The sequence below is a fragment of the Chaetodon trifascialis genome, chromosome 9, assembly GCF_039877785.1.
Source record: "Chaetodon trifascialis isolate fChaTrf1 chromosome 9, fChaTrf1.hap1, whole genome shotgun sequence".
NCBI classification, from domain to species: Eukaryota; Metazoa; Chordata; class Actinopteri; order Chaetodontiformes; family Chaetodontidae; genus Chaetodon; species Chaetodon trifascialis.
This window is the reverse complement of record NC_092064.1, coordinates 29,696,815-29,713,466: the sequence shown is the minus strand read 5'-3', so window position 1 is coordinate 29,713,466 and position 16,652 is coordinate 29,696,815. Positions and strand designations below refer to the sequence as shown.

General features: G+C 48.9%; 3 protein-coding genes across 3 annotated transcripts in view; all 3 read left to right on the top strand.

Moving 5' to 3' along the window:
* The window catches only part of spcs2 (signal peptidase complex subunit 2), a 308,748-nt gene that overhangs the window by 135,723 nt on the left and 156,373 nt on the right, over window positions 1–16,652 (top strand). The window lies entirely within an intron of this gene.
* LOC139335960 (olfactory receptor 52K1-like) lies at window positions 3,756–4,715 on the top strand. The gene has a single exon (XM_070969743.1). It carries the CDS (start codon window positions 3,756–3,758, stop codon window positions 4,713–4,715), a length of 960 nt encoding a protein of 319 aa, XP_070825844.1.
* LOC139335959 (olfactory receptor 52K1-like) lies at window positions 11,409–13,237 on the top strand. The gene is made up of 2 exons (XM_070969742.1): window positions 11,409–12,365; window positions 13,130–13,237. Exons 1-2 carry the CDS (start codon window positions 11,409–11,411, stop codon window positions 13,235–13,237), a joined length of 1,065 nt encoding a protein of 354 aa, XP_070825843.1.

Genomic DNA, 16,652 nt, shown 5'->3' with positions numbered 1-16,652 from the left:
ACTTATCCAGAACTATTATTACCATCCTGTCAGTAGAAATAACGCCATACAAACCATCTGTCGGGTGTTCAGGGCCGTCAGCACTGAAAATACCGCTGTACAACACACACGCGCTCGCTGATGATGTGCTCCGCTTCTCAACGCGGCAATCGCCATTTTTTTTTTTTTTTTAATTTAACGTCGCTGCTCGCGACTCTACACTCAACTCTAAACTAAATTTAGATTCAAACCTGCTAACACACTAATCACACACTGATCACACACTGATCACACACGGCCGACATGAAGTTTAGTTTTAGGAGGTGATTCCCCTTTTCAGGACTTTCACAGAGTACTGACCTGAAAAACAGATGAATCGATCCGGAGGAATGAAGACCTGAACCACTCGCTTTTCTTCCCAAAGGGTGCTTTTCATTACATTTAATTGTGCCTCCTCGTCTCCTCTCTCCTTCGTCGACCCGGAAGTCGTTTCCCCTCCGCCATGATGAAGGATCTTCCAATTGCTTAAATGCACCTGAAGGAGACGAGGAGCGAGGAGAGAGGAGGCTTCTGAAGGAGATCAGAGTGAGGACACACCGGTGTATCCTACGAAGTCTTTATTATTTAAGGGGCGTGTCGTATGTGGCGCACGTTTGAATCATGGCGGGAGCAGGTCTTCACAAATGTCATCCTGATTCTTGTTTCAACTGTGTCCTTTTAACAACTGTCTCTGTCACCAAGAAATGAATGAAAATTCTTGGTATATTACGGTTTTTTAAAGTGAGGCTACAAGGCTGCTGGTTTAATCTACCGCACAGCCGTCCTCTGTTACGCCTCTAACGGCATTTAATTGAAACCTCATCAATAGCAATCAGGAGTAGAACAGTGTGACTGCAGATCTGACCATAATATCACGTTTTACAGCTTTTACAGCTGTGCAAACGTCATCAGTCAGTGACGTCGCTTCGGACTGACGCTGTGGAGCGAGGATTTTTCATTTCGGAGTTTCGTCTCCTCCGTCCTCACGTCCCTTCCTCGCATCCCTCTTTCATGTCCTCGCTGGGCGGAGCTAAGACGCGAGGAGAGGAAGCGAGTGGAGGAGACGAGGAGACCAATTTATGGAATGAAAAGCACCCAAAGTTCCTCTGGCGGGAGGACGGAGGTCCCCACCTTAGGACACCGGGGCGCAACTCCACCTGAGCCAATTGGTTCCGCACTTCTGTCCCCGAGACCTTCATCTCTCAGCAAATGTGAAATTAATGACGTGTAGAAATGTTTGTTCTCTTGTTGCTCGTTAAATAATCCTCGCTTGTTACAGGCAACAAAAATAAAGTGCTCAAGAATATTTACAATAATAATGATATGGAAATAATAATTTTCACAGAAGCGATTGCACATTTTGAGTGCACCACAGATGCCTCTTGCATCTGATTGGCAGGCTTCGTGATTTATGCAGAGGACAGGTGAGTAATGAAATACAGACTTTTTGCCAGCGGCCGACAAGCTGATTGAGCACTGCCTTGCAGGACAGACTGGACCTCTTCCAGTAACATTAGATGTGTGAATTCATGGATAGTCTGTGGGCCAGATGGGAATGTGGTGGGCTGGATGGGACCCGCAGGCCTCCAGCTGACAAAACGAGCTAAGTCCAGACTGACTTGCTGCTCGGTCTGGATGTGACCATGAGAACTGTGAGTTTGTCAGTGTGACAGTTTGCCTCACCTGCATGTGAAAAGCACCTGTGTGTATGAAGGTGCAGTACCAGCACAGAAGACCAGGGTTTGATCCTCGTGTGAAACCAGTGTGGGCTCCTGTCTGAAAGTCCGTGCTGAGCAGCTGTCCCCATCAGATCCTCAACAGATCGCTGGCACTGTGGGAAGCATGCGGTCCCTACAGCGGCCTCCAAGACTTTGTCAGCACCCTGAACTTGGAGCTCGTCAGTGTTGACACTGTGAGCAGCAGCTGGAGTAACTGAACATTTTAAGAAATATTATGAGTATAAAATGCTTGAATTTATAAGAAAACCACTCCACACTTAATGTCCTATTTTGGCTGCCACGTGGCAAGGTGTTGGACTTTGCAGCCAATGGCAGCGTCAGGTGGGGGGTATTAAAAGTGCTGAGTCAAAGGTTCAGCAGGGACAGGCGGATGGAGGACAGTCAGCCGCTGACATCAACGCACTGCAGACGAGACACTCTCAGGGACGACGTCTCAAACATCAGCGACAAGATAGAAGCTGCTGATTTGTTGTCTGCAGAGCAGAACTGTGGGCAGCTCATACCTGAGACACTCAGTCAATGTCATGTCTTCACTCTGATCTGCTTTTAAGACACGTGATTCACTGAAAATGAAGTATTTGAATGGATTTCAAAGATGTTTCAGCTTTGTGACACCAAACCGCCTGAAGAGAGACGATGCACCGCCGCCTTTTGGGAGGTTTGTTTGTTCAAATGCTTCATGGAGTTTATGTTTATGTTGTTTTTCCTCAGACAAATATTATTGTTGGCTCATTTCAAAGCTTCCATTCAGCCAGCAAACAAATGTCCTGCGAGGGTTTTGCTTATATTTGTGGCTTGTCAGCCTCCTCTGGATTCACCACAGTGCCTGCTGTTCTGTTGATGCAAAGATTGAACTGCTCTGAACTGCAGACCTGAAGGTGCTGGATCCAGTGCAGGTGACCTTGAGCCAATAAAAGCCTTGTAAAAGATGTGATGTGTCATATATGTTACATATAATAACTGTTTGAAATAGTGTTTTAGTTACCATATTTCAGGCTCAAGAGGAGCTTTAAAGGTTCCATCTGTCATGTTGTCTTATTTTCTCAAAGCACGTGAAAACTGAGGAAGCAGTTCAACATTTTTTCCAACGCAAATCAACTTTTTAAAGAATCCGTCATGGAAATGTCAGCATCTCTCAACAAGAGAAGATTCCACATGGCGGCTCTTTAACCACAGAACTGTAGATAACGGTTGTTTCTCAGCTGATTGTGACTGAAAATGTGAACATCTGTGTTGATTGATGTAAACAGACCTACAGCTGCATCCGAAAACACTGGTCATTGAATGATTTGGTTGTTGTGGTAAAACTCTTGTAATATACTTACATCATCAAAAGTGAGAGTGCTCCGTGTGGAAAATGCACATTTCCAGGGTCTCGTATCATTGATGTAAACGTCTCAGCTGCAGCATTAGCAGCAGTCACTGAGGCCTGTTAGGAGACCACTCAGTATCTATCAATCTATAGCAGCCATCATCTCCTGAAGAATCCATCTGAAGTCTCACAGCGAGGGCCTGAGAGCTCTATGAGAGCTTTGCTTTCCAACTTTGAGGGATTACTGACTTTATTCCAACATCTCACTTTGCTTGGCTGTTCCAGAAGGCTCGCCTCTGAACTCTAACACATAGAACAGCTGCAGTTTGGCCTCAGATATTATTAATACCACCAACTAACCCTCCGCATATTTCTCTTTGCTTGAAACGTTACCAATGAGTTTGGACTGTAGCTCCTCAGGATCACAGCAGCCTGACCCTGAGTGTCTGTCACAGCGAAGGTGTCCTCACAGATCTTTCCTTTTTGATGTTTGGTGTGTGTGTGTGTGTGTGTGTGTGTGTGTGTGTGTGTGTGTGTGTGTGTGTGTGTGTGTGTGTGTGTGTGTGTGCGTGTGTGTGTGTGTGTGTATTACAGATTGTGTGTTTGAAAAAGCGACTGAACATTTTAAAATGTCTGTCTGTTTTCAGGCTGATGAAAGTAAAACCAGAGAGAGGAGGTTTTAGGAGATGGAGCCGCTGAGGGCGAACGACTCCTCACACAAACATTTCATCCTCAATGGTTTCGATGAACTCGGGGCTCTGAGGCCCGTCCTCTTCGTCCCTTTCTTCCTCATGTTTGTTGCGTCTCTGTCGGCCAACTCCCTGCTGCTGTACGTCATCGTGTCTCAGAGAAGCCTCCACTCGCCGATGTGCATCCTCATCGCCGGCATGGCCTGTGTAGACCTGAGCCTCCCGCTGTTCATCGTCCCCAACATGCTGCTGAGCTTCCTGTTTGACTGGAGGGGGATCTCTCTGATTGGCTTCCTGGTTCAGATGCACTTCATCCACTTTGTTGGAGCATTTCAGTCCACGTTGCTGGTATGGATGGCGCTGGACCGCTACTTCGCCATCTGCACGCCGCTTCAGTACCATGAACGCATGGCGTTACCGAGATTCCTCAAGTTCATGATCCCACTTGTGGTCCGAAACGTTGTCATGATTACACTGTTTGTGAGTTTGGCAGGAACATTATCATTCTGTGCTGCAAATGTGATAAACCACTGTTTCTGCGAGCACATGGCGTTAGTGAGGCTGGCCTGTGGAAACACCACCATCAACAACCTGGTAGGGCTGCTGACCGCGTTCCTCATCCCTGTGGCAGACTTCATCTTCATCACCGTCTCTTATGTGGCGATATTCAGCTCTGTGCTGAGGTCCGGCAGGTCAGGGGTCAAGGCGCTCCACACCTGCATCACCCACATCGTGGTCATCACCGTCAGCCTGACCATCGCACTTGTTGCTTTCCTGTCGTATCGGATCAGAAACGATCTTCCTGCAGCCGTTCGGGCTTTCATCAGCACCATGTACCTGTTGTTCCCGAGCTGCTTCAACCCGATCATCTACGGCATCAGAACCGCAGAGATCCGGCAGCACGTCCTGAAGACGCTGACGTGCTGCCGCTTCGTCCGAACAGTTCCCCATTCTTAAAAATGAGCAGTTAAAAATGTTTCATATGGAGTATCACTATTGTACAAATGCCCATGTATTCCACAACAAGAAGTTAGGATTCTCAAAAATAAGACTGATCAAGATTAGGACTCCTCCTTGAACTGCCACCTTATCGTGGTGGAGGAGTTTGAGTACCCGAATGATCCTAGAGGCTATGTTGTCCGGGGCTTAATGCCCCTGGTAGGGTCTCCCAAGGCAAACAGGTTCTAGGTGACGGGTCAGACTAAGAGCAGTTCAAGAAGCCCCTTATGAAAGAAATTAAAGCAAGGAAGCGTACGTCGCCCGGATTGGCGTCACCGGGGCCCCGCCCTGGAGCCAGGCCTGGGGTTGGGGCTCGCAGGCGAGCGCCTGGTGGCCGGGTCTTTGCCCACGGGACCCGGCCGGGCACAGCCCGAAGGAGCGACGTGGGCCCGCCTTCCCGTAGGCCCACCACCCGCAGGAAGGATCAGAAGGGGCCGGTGCTATGTGGAATGGGTAGCAGTCGTGGGCGGGGGCCCCGACGACCCAAATCCTGGACAACGACTCTGGCTATGGGGACATGGAATGTCACCTCACTGTGGGGGAAAGAGCCTGAGCTAGTGCGGGAGGTTGAGCGGTACCGGCTAGAGATAGTCGGGCTCACCTCCACGCACAGTCTGGGCTCGGGAACCCAACTCCTTGAGAGAGGCTGGACTCTCTTCTACTCTGGAGTTGCCCGCGGTGAGAGGCGGCGAGCTGGTGTGGGCTTGCTTATAGCCCCCCAGCTCAGCCGCCATGTGTTGGAGTTCTCCCCGCTGAGCGAGAGGGTCGCTTCCCTGCGCCTTCGGGTTGGGGATAGGTCTCTCACTATTGTTTCGGCCTACGGGCCGAACAGTAGCGTAGAGTACCCGGCCTTCTTGGAGTCCCTGGGAGGGGTACTGGAAAGTGCTCCAACCGGGGACTCCATTGTTCTGCTGGGAGACTTCAATGCTCACGTGGGCAGCGACAGTGACACCTGGAGGGGAGTGATTGGGAGGAACGGCCTCCCCGATCTGAACCCGAGTGGTGTTCTGTTATTGGATTTCTGTGCTAGTCACAGTTTGTCCATAACGAACACCATGTTCGAGCATAAGGGTGTCCATCAGTGCACGTGGCACCAGGACACCCTAGGCCGGAGGTCAATGATCGACTTTGTAGTCGTATCATCTGACCTTCGGCGGTATGTCTTGGACACTCGGGTAAAGAGAGGGGCTGAGCTGTCAACTGATCACCACCTGGTGGTGAGTTGGATTCGCTGGCAGGGGAAGAAGCGGGACAGACTTGGCAGACCCAAACGTACCGTGAGGGTCTGTTGGGAACGTCTGGCGGAACCCGCTGTCAGGGAAGTTTTCAACTCCCACCTCCGGGAGAGCTTCAACCAGATCCCGAGGGAGGTTGGAGACATTGAGTCCGAATGGACCATGTTCTCCACTTCCATTGTTGATGCAGCCGTCCATAGCTGTGGCCGTAAAGTCGGCGGTGCCTGTCGTGGCGGCAACCCCCGAACCCGGTGGTGGACACCGGAAGTAAGGGATGCCGTCAAGCTGAAGAAGGAGTCCTATCGGGCCTGGTTGGCTCATAGGACTCCTGAGGCAGCTGATGGGTACCGGCAGACCAAGCGTGCGGCAGCTCGGGCGGTTGTAGAAGCAAAAACTCGGGTCTGGGAGGAGTTCGGGGAGGCCATGGAGGAGGACTACCGGTTGGCCTCGAGGAAATTCTGGCAAACCGTTCGGCGCCTCAGGAGGGGGAAGCAGCTTTCTGTCAACACTGTTTACAGTGGAGGTGGGGAGCTGTTGACCTCGACTGGGGATATTGTCGGGCGGTGGAAGGAATACTTCGAGGATCTCCTCAATCCCTCTGTCATGTCTTCCGTAGAGGAAGCAGAGACTGGGGACTTGGAGGTCGATTCATTCATCACCGGGGCTGAAGTCACTGAGGCAGTTCGCAAGCTCCTCGGTGGCAAAGCGCCGGGGGTGGATGAGATCCGCCCTGAGTACCTCAAGTCTCTGGATGTTGTAGGACTGTCTTGGTTGACACGCCTCTGCAGCATCGCGTGGCAGACGGGGACAGTGCCTCTGGACTGGCAGACTGGGGTGGTGGTCCCTCTTTTTAAAAAGGGGGACCGGAGGGTGTGTTCCAACTATCGGGGGATCACACTCCTCAGCCTCCCTGGTAAAGTCTATTCCAGGGTACTGGAGAGGAGAATCCGGCCGATAGTCGAACCCCGGATTCAAGAGGAACAATGCGGTTTTCGTCCTGGCCGTGGAACACTGGACCAGCTCTATACCCTCCGCAGGGTGCTTGAGGGTTCATGGGAGTTTGCCCAAACAGTCCACATGTGCTTCGTGGACTTGGAGAAGGCATTCGACCGTGTCCCTCGCGTCATTCTGTGGGAGGTGCTCCAGGAGTATGGGGTTGGAGGCCCTCTGTTGAGGGCTGTACAGTCCCTGTACAACCGGAGCAGGAGCTTGGTCCGCATTGCCGGCAGTAAGTCGGACCTGTTCCCAGTGCATGTTGGACTCCGGCAGGGCTGCCCTATGTCACCGGTTCTGTTCATCATTTTTATGGACAGGATTTCTAGGCGCAGCCAGGGGCCGGAGGGGGTTCGGTTCGGGGGCCGGCAGATTTCGTCTCTGCTTTTCGCGGATGATGTTGTCTTGTTGGCTTCCTCGAGCCAGGACCTTCAGCATGCGCTGGGGCGGTTCGCAGCCGAGTGTGAAGCAGCTGGGATGAGAGTTAGCACCTCCAAGTCCGAGGCCATGGTTCTCGACCGGAAAAAGGTGGCTTGCTCCCTTCAGGTTGGAGGAGAGTTCCTGCCTCAAGTGGAGGAGTTTAAGTATCTTGGGATCCTGTTCACGAGTGAGGGAAGGATGGAACGTGAGATTGACAGGCGGATCGGTGCAGCGGCTGCAGTAATGCGGTCGCTGTATCGGTCTGTCGTGGTAAAGAAGGAGCTGAGCCGAAAGGCGAAGCTCTCGATTTACCGGTCAATCTACGTTCCTACCCTCACCTATGGTCATGAACTTTGGGTCATGACCGAAAGAACGAGGTCCCGGATACAAGCGGCTGAAATGAGTTTCCTCCGCAGGGTGGCGGAGCGCTCCCTTAGAGATAGGGTGAGGAGCTCTGTCACCCGGGAGGAGCTCAGAGTAGAGTCGCTGCTCCTCCGCATCGAGAGGAGTCAGCTGAGGTGGCTCGGGCATCTCTATCGGATGCCCCCTGGACGCCTCCCTAGGGAGGTGTTCCAGGCATGTCCCACCGGGAGGAGGCCCCGGGGAAGACCCAGGACACGCTGGGGTGACTACGTCACTCGGCTGGCCTGGGAACGCCTCGGGATCCCCCCGGAAGAGTTGGAGGAAGTGTCCGGGGAGAGGGAAGTCTGGGCGTCCCTGCTCAGACTGCTCCCCCCGCAACCCGGCCCCGGATAAGCGGAAGATAATGGATGGATGGAAGATTAGGATCATCTGAGAGGTGTAGCCTAACTAAACTTGCCTGAACCTCATCCCACTTAAATAATGGTCAGTTGACGTAGAAAACAAAAGACCATTAATGTATATTTTCATGAGTTTTGCAATCAAATCTGACACTTTTCACAAGCCATAACTCTGAGTTTCCATTGTAACGCCAGAGGGCTGAACCAGTACCTGCAACAATCATAAGCACCACACAAAATTTTAATGTGATGGAAATGTCGCCATCCTGTGGTGGTCAGAGGCACTAAAGGACTACACTCAGTGCTGGCAAGAAGATATTCAGATTTTCAAGGTCTGCAGGTGGAGGCTGAAATCTTTGCTGCTTTTCCTTTAGAGTTTAAATGTGGCTTTGAGCAGCACAGGGAGTCTGATGTCAGTCACTATAGAACTGCATATGCATGTATATATATGTATGTGTGTGTGTGTGTGTGTGTGTGTGTGTGTGTGTGTGTGTGTGTGTGTGTGTGTGTGTGTGTGTGTGTGTGTGTGTCTGTGTGTCTGTGTGTGTATAGCAATATAAGATGGCATATGTATGTAATAACAAGAGAAATATGACTAATAATAACAGCAGCTGCAGTCTAAGCCTGTATAACCAGGGGCTGGTCCAAGGCAAGCCTGACCTGGCAATTACATGTCAGATTGTTAAGTAGGTGTCCATTATCAGGTATTATTTCACAGTTTATTTATCACAACGGCAAGACAGTAGACAACATGAGTGATTTTATTGTTTCCTTTAACCTATTTGGTGAGTTTGATCATTTTGAAGACTGGGATGCAGCAGAAGAGAAAGAGAGAAGAGAATATAAGAAGAAGGAGATGCGACACAAGGAGGTGACACCGGAGGAACTGAACAATTTAGAGGATGACGAGGACGAGGTAAACACAAAGAAAACCACGAAATGGACAGTTAAAACATTAAGAGACTTGCAGTCGCCCTCTGAAATGATACTTTGTATCACGTAACATAACGTTAAGCAGTCATCTCACAAGCGGGATAATGCCCTGTTACAGGCCAAGAATTAAGGCCTGTATTTTATTTTGAAAGTGGTTCAGTCCCTTTGTTGTGCTGATTGCCTGTGTTCATTTGCAGGTGTGTGCAGGGTTTAAAAGCCATGGCCACACCTCTTTCTCTCTCTCTCTTCATTCCCCCACAGGTCCAGGTCAGAGCCTGACAGGCTGCAGCTGAGACCCACATTTAGCTCTTTTCAGTTGGTCATTTTTACAAAATAAACCTCTTGTCAAGCTTCACCTTGTGGCTGTGTGTTGCTCATTGTGTTGCTTCCCTTTGAGCCAGGGTCGTAACATGCCCTTCAAGGTGTCCATTATCAGAAATGAATGGACGACGCGGAGGCGTGAACCATCCGGCGCAAAGCGGAGGACGGTTGCTTCCGCGAAGTCTTACTTAAAGGACACCCTGCAGCCAATCAGAACTGAGTATTCAGCCAGACTTTGGTATCCGCTGCAATATCCAGGGGTTGGACTTGTCAGGTACGTCTGACCTGTCCAGTCTCGCGGGCTGGGACTTGGCCACATTGTTCTATTGAAAATGTATTGCAACACAGAACAGTGCATCAAAAATCCAAATAAACTTCTGTCCAGATCAATCCAGATTCCTCGTGGGAATTTTGGCGAGGATGAGTTCAAAAGTGCAGCGGTGGAAATCTTTGGTTTGCACATAAGTGAAAATGACAAAAATTCATCTAAGCAACATCTGGCACGACCAGAACAGAGCACGTATCCGACAGACAGAAGCAGTCTGAGCCTTCGTCCCTCTGGGCTCCACTCTGACATGGAGCACTTTGAACACTGGCTTCAAAAGTGCATTTAAAACTGAACTTTCAATACCAGTTCCTCATTTTGACGGTGTGATGCTGCTGCTCTGTGGGGTTTCATCACACTGACAGGATGACGAGATGCTGAACTCTGTCTCCGCAGCCAATGGCAGCGTGTCGGGGTTAGTGGCAGGGCTGGACGGAGGGTATTAAAGTGCTGAGTCAGCAGGGAGGGGTGGCTGGAGGACAGCTGACGACCTGCAGACGAGATGCTGAACTGTGAGCAGCTCTTCAGACTGAACTCTTCATGTTCAAACCGTGAAACACTCGGACAGATCAGGGAGATCATTTCACCTCCAAAATAACACATTTATCATAAATCTTGATTCTTGTTTGCATGTTGTGGGAAGCTGCGCTCTTCTGTTCTTTCTAGATACTGATTTCTGGAAAACTTCTGGAACCTGAACAGGAAACGACTGCGATTATTTCACCCCGTTAGCAAAATCCTTTGATTGATTTCAGTGTGTTTTCACCCTGAGGAGACGTGATCCACCTCTGCTCTTTGTGAGGTTTGTTTGCTATAATAATTCATGGTGGTTCGATATTTGTTGCTGAGACACATCACTGAATGACAGTGTTGTATTTCTGACATGAATCCTCAGCCTCCCCTGAAGTCATCACTGTGTCTCATGTTGTTCACATTTCTTCGACTCTCGTAATGATTTGGGGGGCTGCTTCCTTTTGTTGTTCAAACTTTAAGACTACAGCTTCTAAAACCCATAAAATGTTCAAACATTCAGAGAACAGACAAGTGAAAATGTTCCAGGTGCCCGTCAGATCCAGAAAGCACCTAAAGGCCTGCTGAGGAAACTCTTTCTCGTGGGGCTCAATGAAGAAAAATAATTCCTCTGAATCCTGATGTCTGAGGCGCCCTCTGTGCTCAGAAGCTCCATTCAGATTCCACACTGACCATCAGGGAAAGAAAGTAGAAACTTTAAATGTGTGAGTTGATTTTTTGTGAATCGTGTTGAATCCTCCTCACAGCTCTTTACTTCAGCCTTCAGCGTCTGCATGCAGCTACAGTTAGAAATAACTAAAAGTCAGAAACATTGTTCAGTCCAGTGAACGCTGACAACCTGATTCAACATGTATGTGAGGCTCTGAAAAACAGCTGGAGCCTCTTGACTTTCACACCTTATTGTTCACTAAATATTGGACCCAAATACTGAAGGTCTGGCTGAAACTGATGTAAGTCGATCACCTGATGCTTCACCAGTCTGTTGAACTACCTGTCTGTCTGTTTGTGGTGGTGAGCTGCTCTATCGTTGGATTACAGAAACATCATTTACAGCAGAAGTCAATGAACTGTTCAAATGTCTGTCTGTTTTCAGGCTGATGAAAGTAAAACCAGAGAGAGGAGGTTTTAGGAGATGGAGCCGCTGAGGGCGAACGACTCCTCACACAAACATTTCATCCTCAATGGTTTCGATGAACTCGGGGCTCTGAGGCCCGTCCTCTTCGTCCCTTTCTTCCTCATGTTTGTTGCGTCTCTGTCGGCCAACTCCCTGCTGCTGTACGTCATCGTGTCTCAGAGAAGCCTCCACTCGCCGATGTGCATCCTCATCGCCGGCATGGCCTGTGTAGACCTGAGCCTCCCGCTGTTCTTCGTCCCCAACATGCTGCTGAGCTTCCTGTTTGACTGGAGGGGGATCTCTCTGATTGGCTGCCTGGTTCAGATATATTTCGTTCACCTGTTGGGAGCTTTTCAGTCTACTCTGCTGCTGTGGATGGCGCTGGACCGCTACTTCGCCATCTGCACGCCGCTTTACTACCACGAACGCATGGCGTTACCGAGATTCCTCAAGTTCATGATCCCTGTGCTGATCAGAAACGTGGTCCTGGTCTCAGTGGTGGTGAGTCTGGCGGGATCATTGTCATTCTGTTTCAGAAATGTGATAAACCACTGCTTCTGTGAGCACATGGCCTTGGTGGATCTGGCCTGTGGAAGCACTGCCACCAACAGTCTGGTGGGGTTGATCTCAGTGTTCCTCATCCCTGTAGTGGACTTCATTATCATCACTGCCTCCTACGTAGTCATTTTCAGCTCTGTGCTGAGGTCCGGCAGGTCAGGGGTCAAGGCGCTCCACACCTGCATCACCCACATCGTGGTCATCACCGTCAGCCTGACCATCATACTCACAGCTTTCCTGTCGTATCGGATCAGAAATGGCCTTCCTGCCCCCATTCGGGTTTTTTTCAGCATCATGTACCTGTTGTTCCCGAGCTGCTTCAACCCGATCGTCTACGGTGTTAGAACCAACGAGATACGACAGCACGTCCTGAAGACGCTGTCCTGTTTCACCGTGGGTAGCACGGTGGCACAAGTGGTAACACTGTCGCCTCACAGCTAGAAGGTCCCTGGTTCGAATCCCGCTGTGGGCGCTGGTGGCGTGTCCTCCACCATGCCTTCAGTGCCTGCTGCTCGAGGAAAAAGGGCCTTTCTGTGTGGAGTTTGCATGTTCACCCGGGGTTTCCTCCTTAAATAACCCCCACTAAAAACATGCAAGAAGACCACTGCCTGACCAACGGTGACGAAGAAGGATGGGTCCCCGGGCGCGGCACCGGCATCAGCTGGCAGCTGGCAGCCCACCGCTCCTGGTCTGAGGAACGACGGACCGAGGACGGGTCAAACGCGGAAAAAATAATTTCACACGTGTGTGCAGTCTCCTCCTCCCTGTAGCATGTCTGTGCTGTGATTCATAAAGTACAAATCTTAACTTATCTTATCTTATCTTATCTGTTTCATCACTTTGCCCAAACTGTGAATTATTCTTAAGAAGTTTCTGAGATGTAAAATGTCTGCGGACGCCTTCTGTCTCTCAGAAAAATAAAAATAAAATGGAAAGCCAACATTAAAGTATGTTTACGATGATATACCAAGTCAACATTTAGTCTTTTTAACACAGAAATATGAGATCACTTTTCATCGTTTTCGTCATGTTCACCTCAACAACAAACTGGACTGAAAAATGACACAGATGTCCTGCACAGGGGGGCCGACGTCGTCTGCACCTGCTCAGAAGACTGAGGTGCTCCGGAGTTTGTAGGACATGGTTAAAGACATTTTGCGGCCCTGTGGCGGCCTCTGCAGTCTTCTCTGCTGTGGGAGCTCCGAGAGGGACAGGAAGAGACTGAGCAAACTGGTCAGGAGAGCCGGCTCTGCCTGGACTGTCCTCTGGACACCATCGAGGAGGTGTGAGAAGAGGACGTTAGCCAAGCTGACATCGATCATGGACAGCCCATCCCACCCCCTGCATGAGACGGTGGGGGGCTTGAGCAGCTCCTTCAGTAGCAGACTGCTGCATCCAGACTGTTTGACTCTGTGGACACTGTCCTCCTTTCTTAATCTCTACGTCATGAACCTGTCTCTGACTCTGCACTGCTGTTCAACACTAATATCTGCTCACGTTTATCCATTTCACCCAGTGTGATCTCTAAGTTTCTATGGTTGGATACTTCTCTCAGCTGCTATAACACTATTTATTATCCATATCGGCAACCGTATACTGTGTACTCACAAACTGTATATGTTGTGCCTGTACACAGACACAGTATTTCCCAGCTGCAGTAGTATTCTCAGTACTTTTTATGGCAGTAGATTTCTTTTGGCATTTACTATTTTTAATTACCTGTAATGTGCATAGACATAGTTGCTTTTTTCTATCCTGTATTTTTGTGAACTTTTCTGTTTTTATTTTTTAACCTCTTATGTGCCTCCACTGTGCCTGCTTTTTGTAACCTGCTTGCTGTAACAACTAAATTTCCCCGTTGTGGGATCAATAAAGTCCTATCTATCTATCTATCTATCTATCTATCTATCTATCTATCTATCTATCTATCTATCTATCTATCTATCTATCTATCTATCTATCTAATCTAATCTGGGATCTATCTATCTAATACACAGCCATCTGTCAAAGGTCACTGCAGGTCAGAGTGACCGCTAACTGCTGCTCACTGTAGCTAACGATGGCTGAAGCTCACTGCTCCTAATTAGCTCAGTTAGCTTTGCAGCTAGCGGCCACATGAGCTGACAAAGGTCTCCTAATGAGAGCTCGGGGGATTGTTGGTGGAATCAGGCTCGTCAACACTGCTTAATTTGAAAATAAGGGACACTTCCCAGCGCCCCTCCCCCCCCCCATCGTGGGGTGAACTGGTATGAAGACAGAGACCTGGTTGAAGGTGAATTACTGTGAACATCGCTGCATTTTAGAAATGACAACACAAAGGGCAGAAAAATTCAGCTCTTAGTTTATTCACGTATCACCTGAAGGACATGAACGCGTCACAGCGGCTGACGTTGAGAAGCTGACTCTGGGATGGAGACGGTTCGAGTCGTCTCGGTGTTTCTGACCTGATGTTCGTCACCCGTCACATCAAACAGGCGGTTATTCCTCCCATCGACGTGCCAGCCAACCTTTTTAGGCCACAGAAGTATTTTCTTCCTGTCTGTTCACACAAACACGACGTTCACGTATTCAAACTGTTAGAAAACCGAAACGGTTCCTGTGAATCCATTAACTCAAACTCCAAGATCCAATCACAGCAGGAGCCTTTCAAGTCCAGCCAGCACTGAGGACACTCACCGCTGACGTCTCACTGATCCACGATCGAAGACAGTCCGGGGGACATTAGACACAATTTGAGGTGATAGATATTTTTAATGTCCTCAGTTTGAAGATATAAAACCTTAAATATGAACAGATGGACAAACTTCACTCAGTCCTTGCGTGCAAAGGACCAGTGAGCCTGTTTACCTGTGGAGCGTTCCAAATATTCACAGAAATCGATGAAGCTGATGAGGAAGAACATTAAATGTATTGACTTTGAGCTGATTTCAGGTCAGTTTATGTCAGAGAGGATCAGATCAGCTGATCACTTCCTGTTCGATCAGCTGATCACTTCCTGTTCGATTGATGTTTTTAACAGCGTCCCATCATTTTTAGAACCAGTTCATTTTTAAATGTTCATTTCCCATATTTACACCGTACACCTGCAGGTTAAAGTGTGAAGTACTATCAGCTAAATGTACTTCAAGTACTTGAAGTAAAAGTACTCCTGTGTCAGTAAAGTGTTCCTGTGCTTCTGTTTGTGGATTCATGTTCCTGCTGCACTCATGTGTTTGCTGCATCTCCAAAACGTCCCAAAAGTCCGTCTGCGGAGGAGCAGCGCTCGATGTCTCGTCCTCGTCCTCGTCCTCGTCCTCGTCCTCGTCCTCGTCTAACTGAAGGAAACTACGAGCTAGCCAGGCTTTAACGTCTGGTTATGTAATCAAGTTACATGGGCCTGATTTTGGGGATTGAAGCGCAGGTGGATCTGAGAATCATGTGAGCAGCAGTGAAAAGGTGATTTGAGTTTGGATGATTCTTCCGAACGGGAGACAGAAAAGAAGAGGACGTCAATGGTTGGACGGACAGCAGGCACGAATGTTAGAGCCTGGACGTCGTACGTTGACGTGAAGGCAGAGGAGCTCAGAGAAGTCCGAAACGAGGAACTTTGGACTGTAACACAACACAGACACTAATCCAACAGAGAGCATAATGAGTCCCACTGTCCTCCCAGAGGAAACGCACCTGTGCTGTTTGGACCTGTGGGCCAATTAGCTTCGAGGAACAACCACAACAAACTAACAGGTGAGCCGCCTGAACAGGTGATTTAATTTGACCGTTTGAGGCTGTGAAGATGCTCCTCCCCAAATGAGGTGAAAAGAAGAGGTTAGCATGGCGTACTTCATCACCATCATCATCATCTTCATCATCATCATCATCATCATCATGATCGACTGTAACGACGTGATAACAGAATCTTTCCTGTCATTCAATCATTTATCCAGAGCCTCTTTCAGAAAAAACGTTTCAAACATTTAAAGGACAAACAGTCCGACCAATCACAATGAACTCAAACTAAGGGCCCGCCTCTCACTGGGCCCCGTAGCCAATCAGATTTGAGGGGTGGCATCGGCCTCCCAATGGAGAGATTGAATGAAATAACTCTGAGGTTTGCTGGTTGATCAGAGGAACTTCACGTGTTGTTTAAGAAGAAAACGAATAAGAATCATTTCCAGCATCGATTAATCTTAATTAACTGATTAATGCTCAATTAAAATAATGTGAACCCAGAACCCAAAATATTCAGCTAACCACTGTAAAAGATGAAGAAAACCAGCAAATATTCACATTTTAGAGGCTGAAATGCAGAAAGAATTGACAGTGTTGCCTCATGAATGACTTGAATGTGTTATTTAGAGGCGAATGGTTTCAGCTGGATGACGAGCTCATGACGAGGAAACATCAGGAGAAACGTTTCCACGCTCAGCGAGAACAAACGCAAGAACAATCGCAGATTTGAGCTGAACGAGTCAAGTTGATTGATCTCTGGAGAGCCTTCGTCCCTTTTGCTTCGCCTCTAATCGGCTCAGGGACGTTTGAATTGGTTAAGACTGGTTTCAGCCAATCAGAGTGCTGCTGCGTTTGGGATCAGCCTTCCTGTGGGACGTTTGGACTTCAGGTATAAGAAGAGGTGAGGGACAGTGAGAGTCCAGGTCTGAACTGAGGAGGAGGAGGAGGAGAGTGGACAGAGTGGAGAAGGCTGTAAGTACGTAAACGTTTATGTCA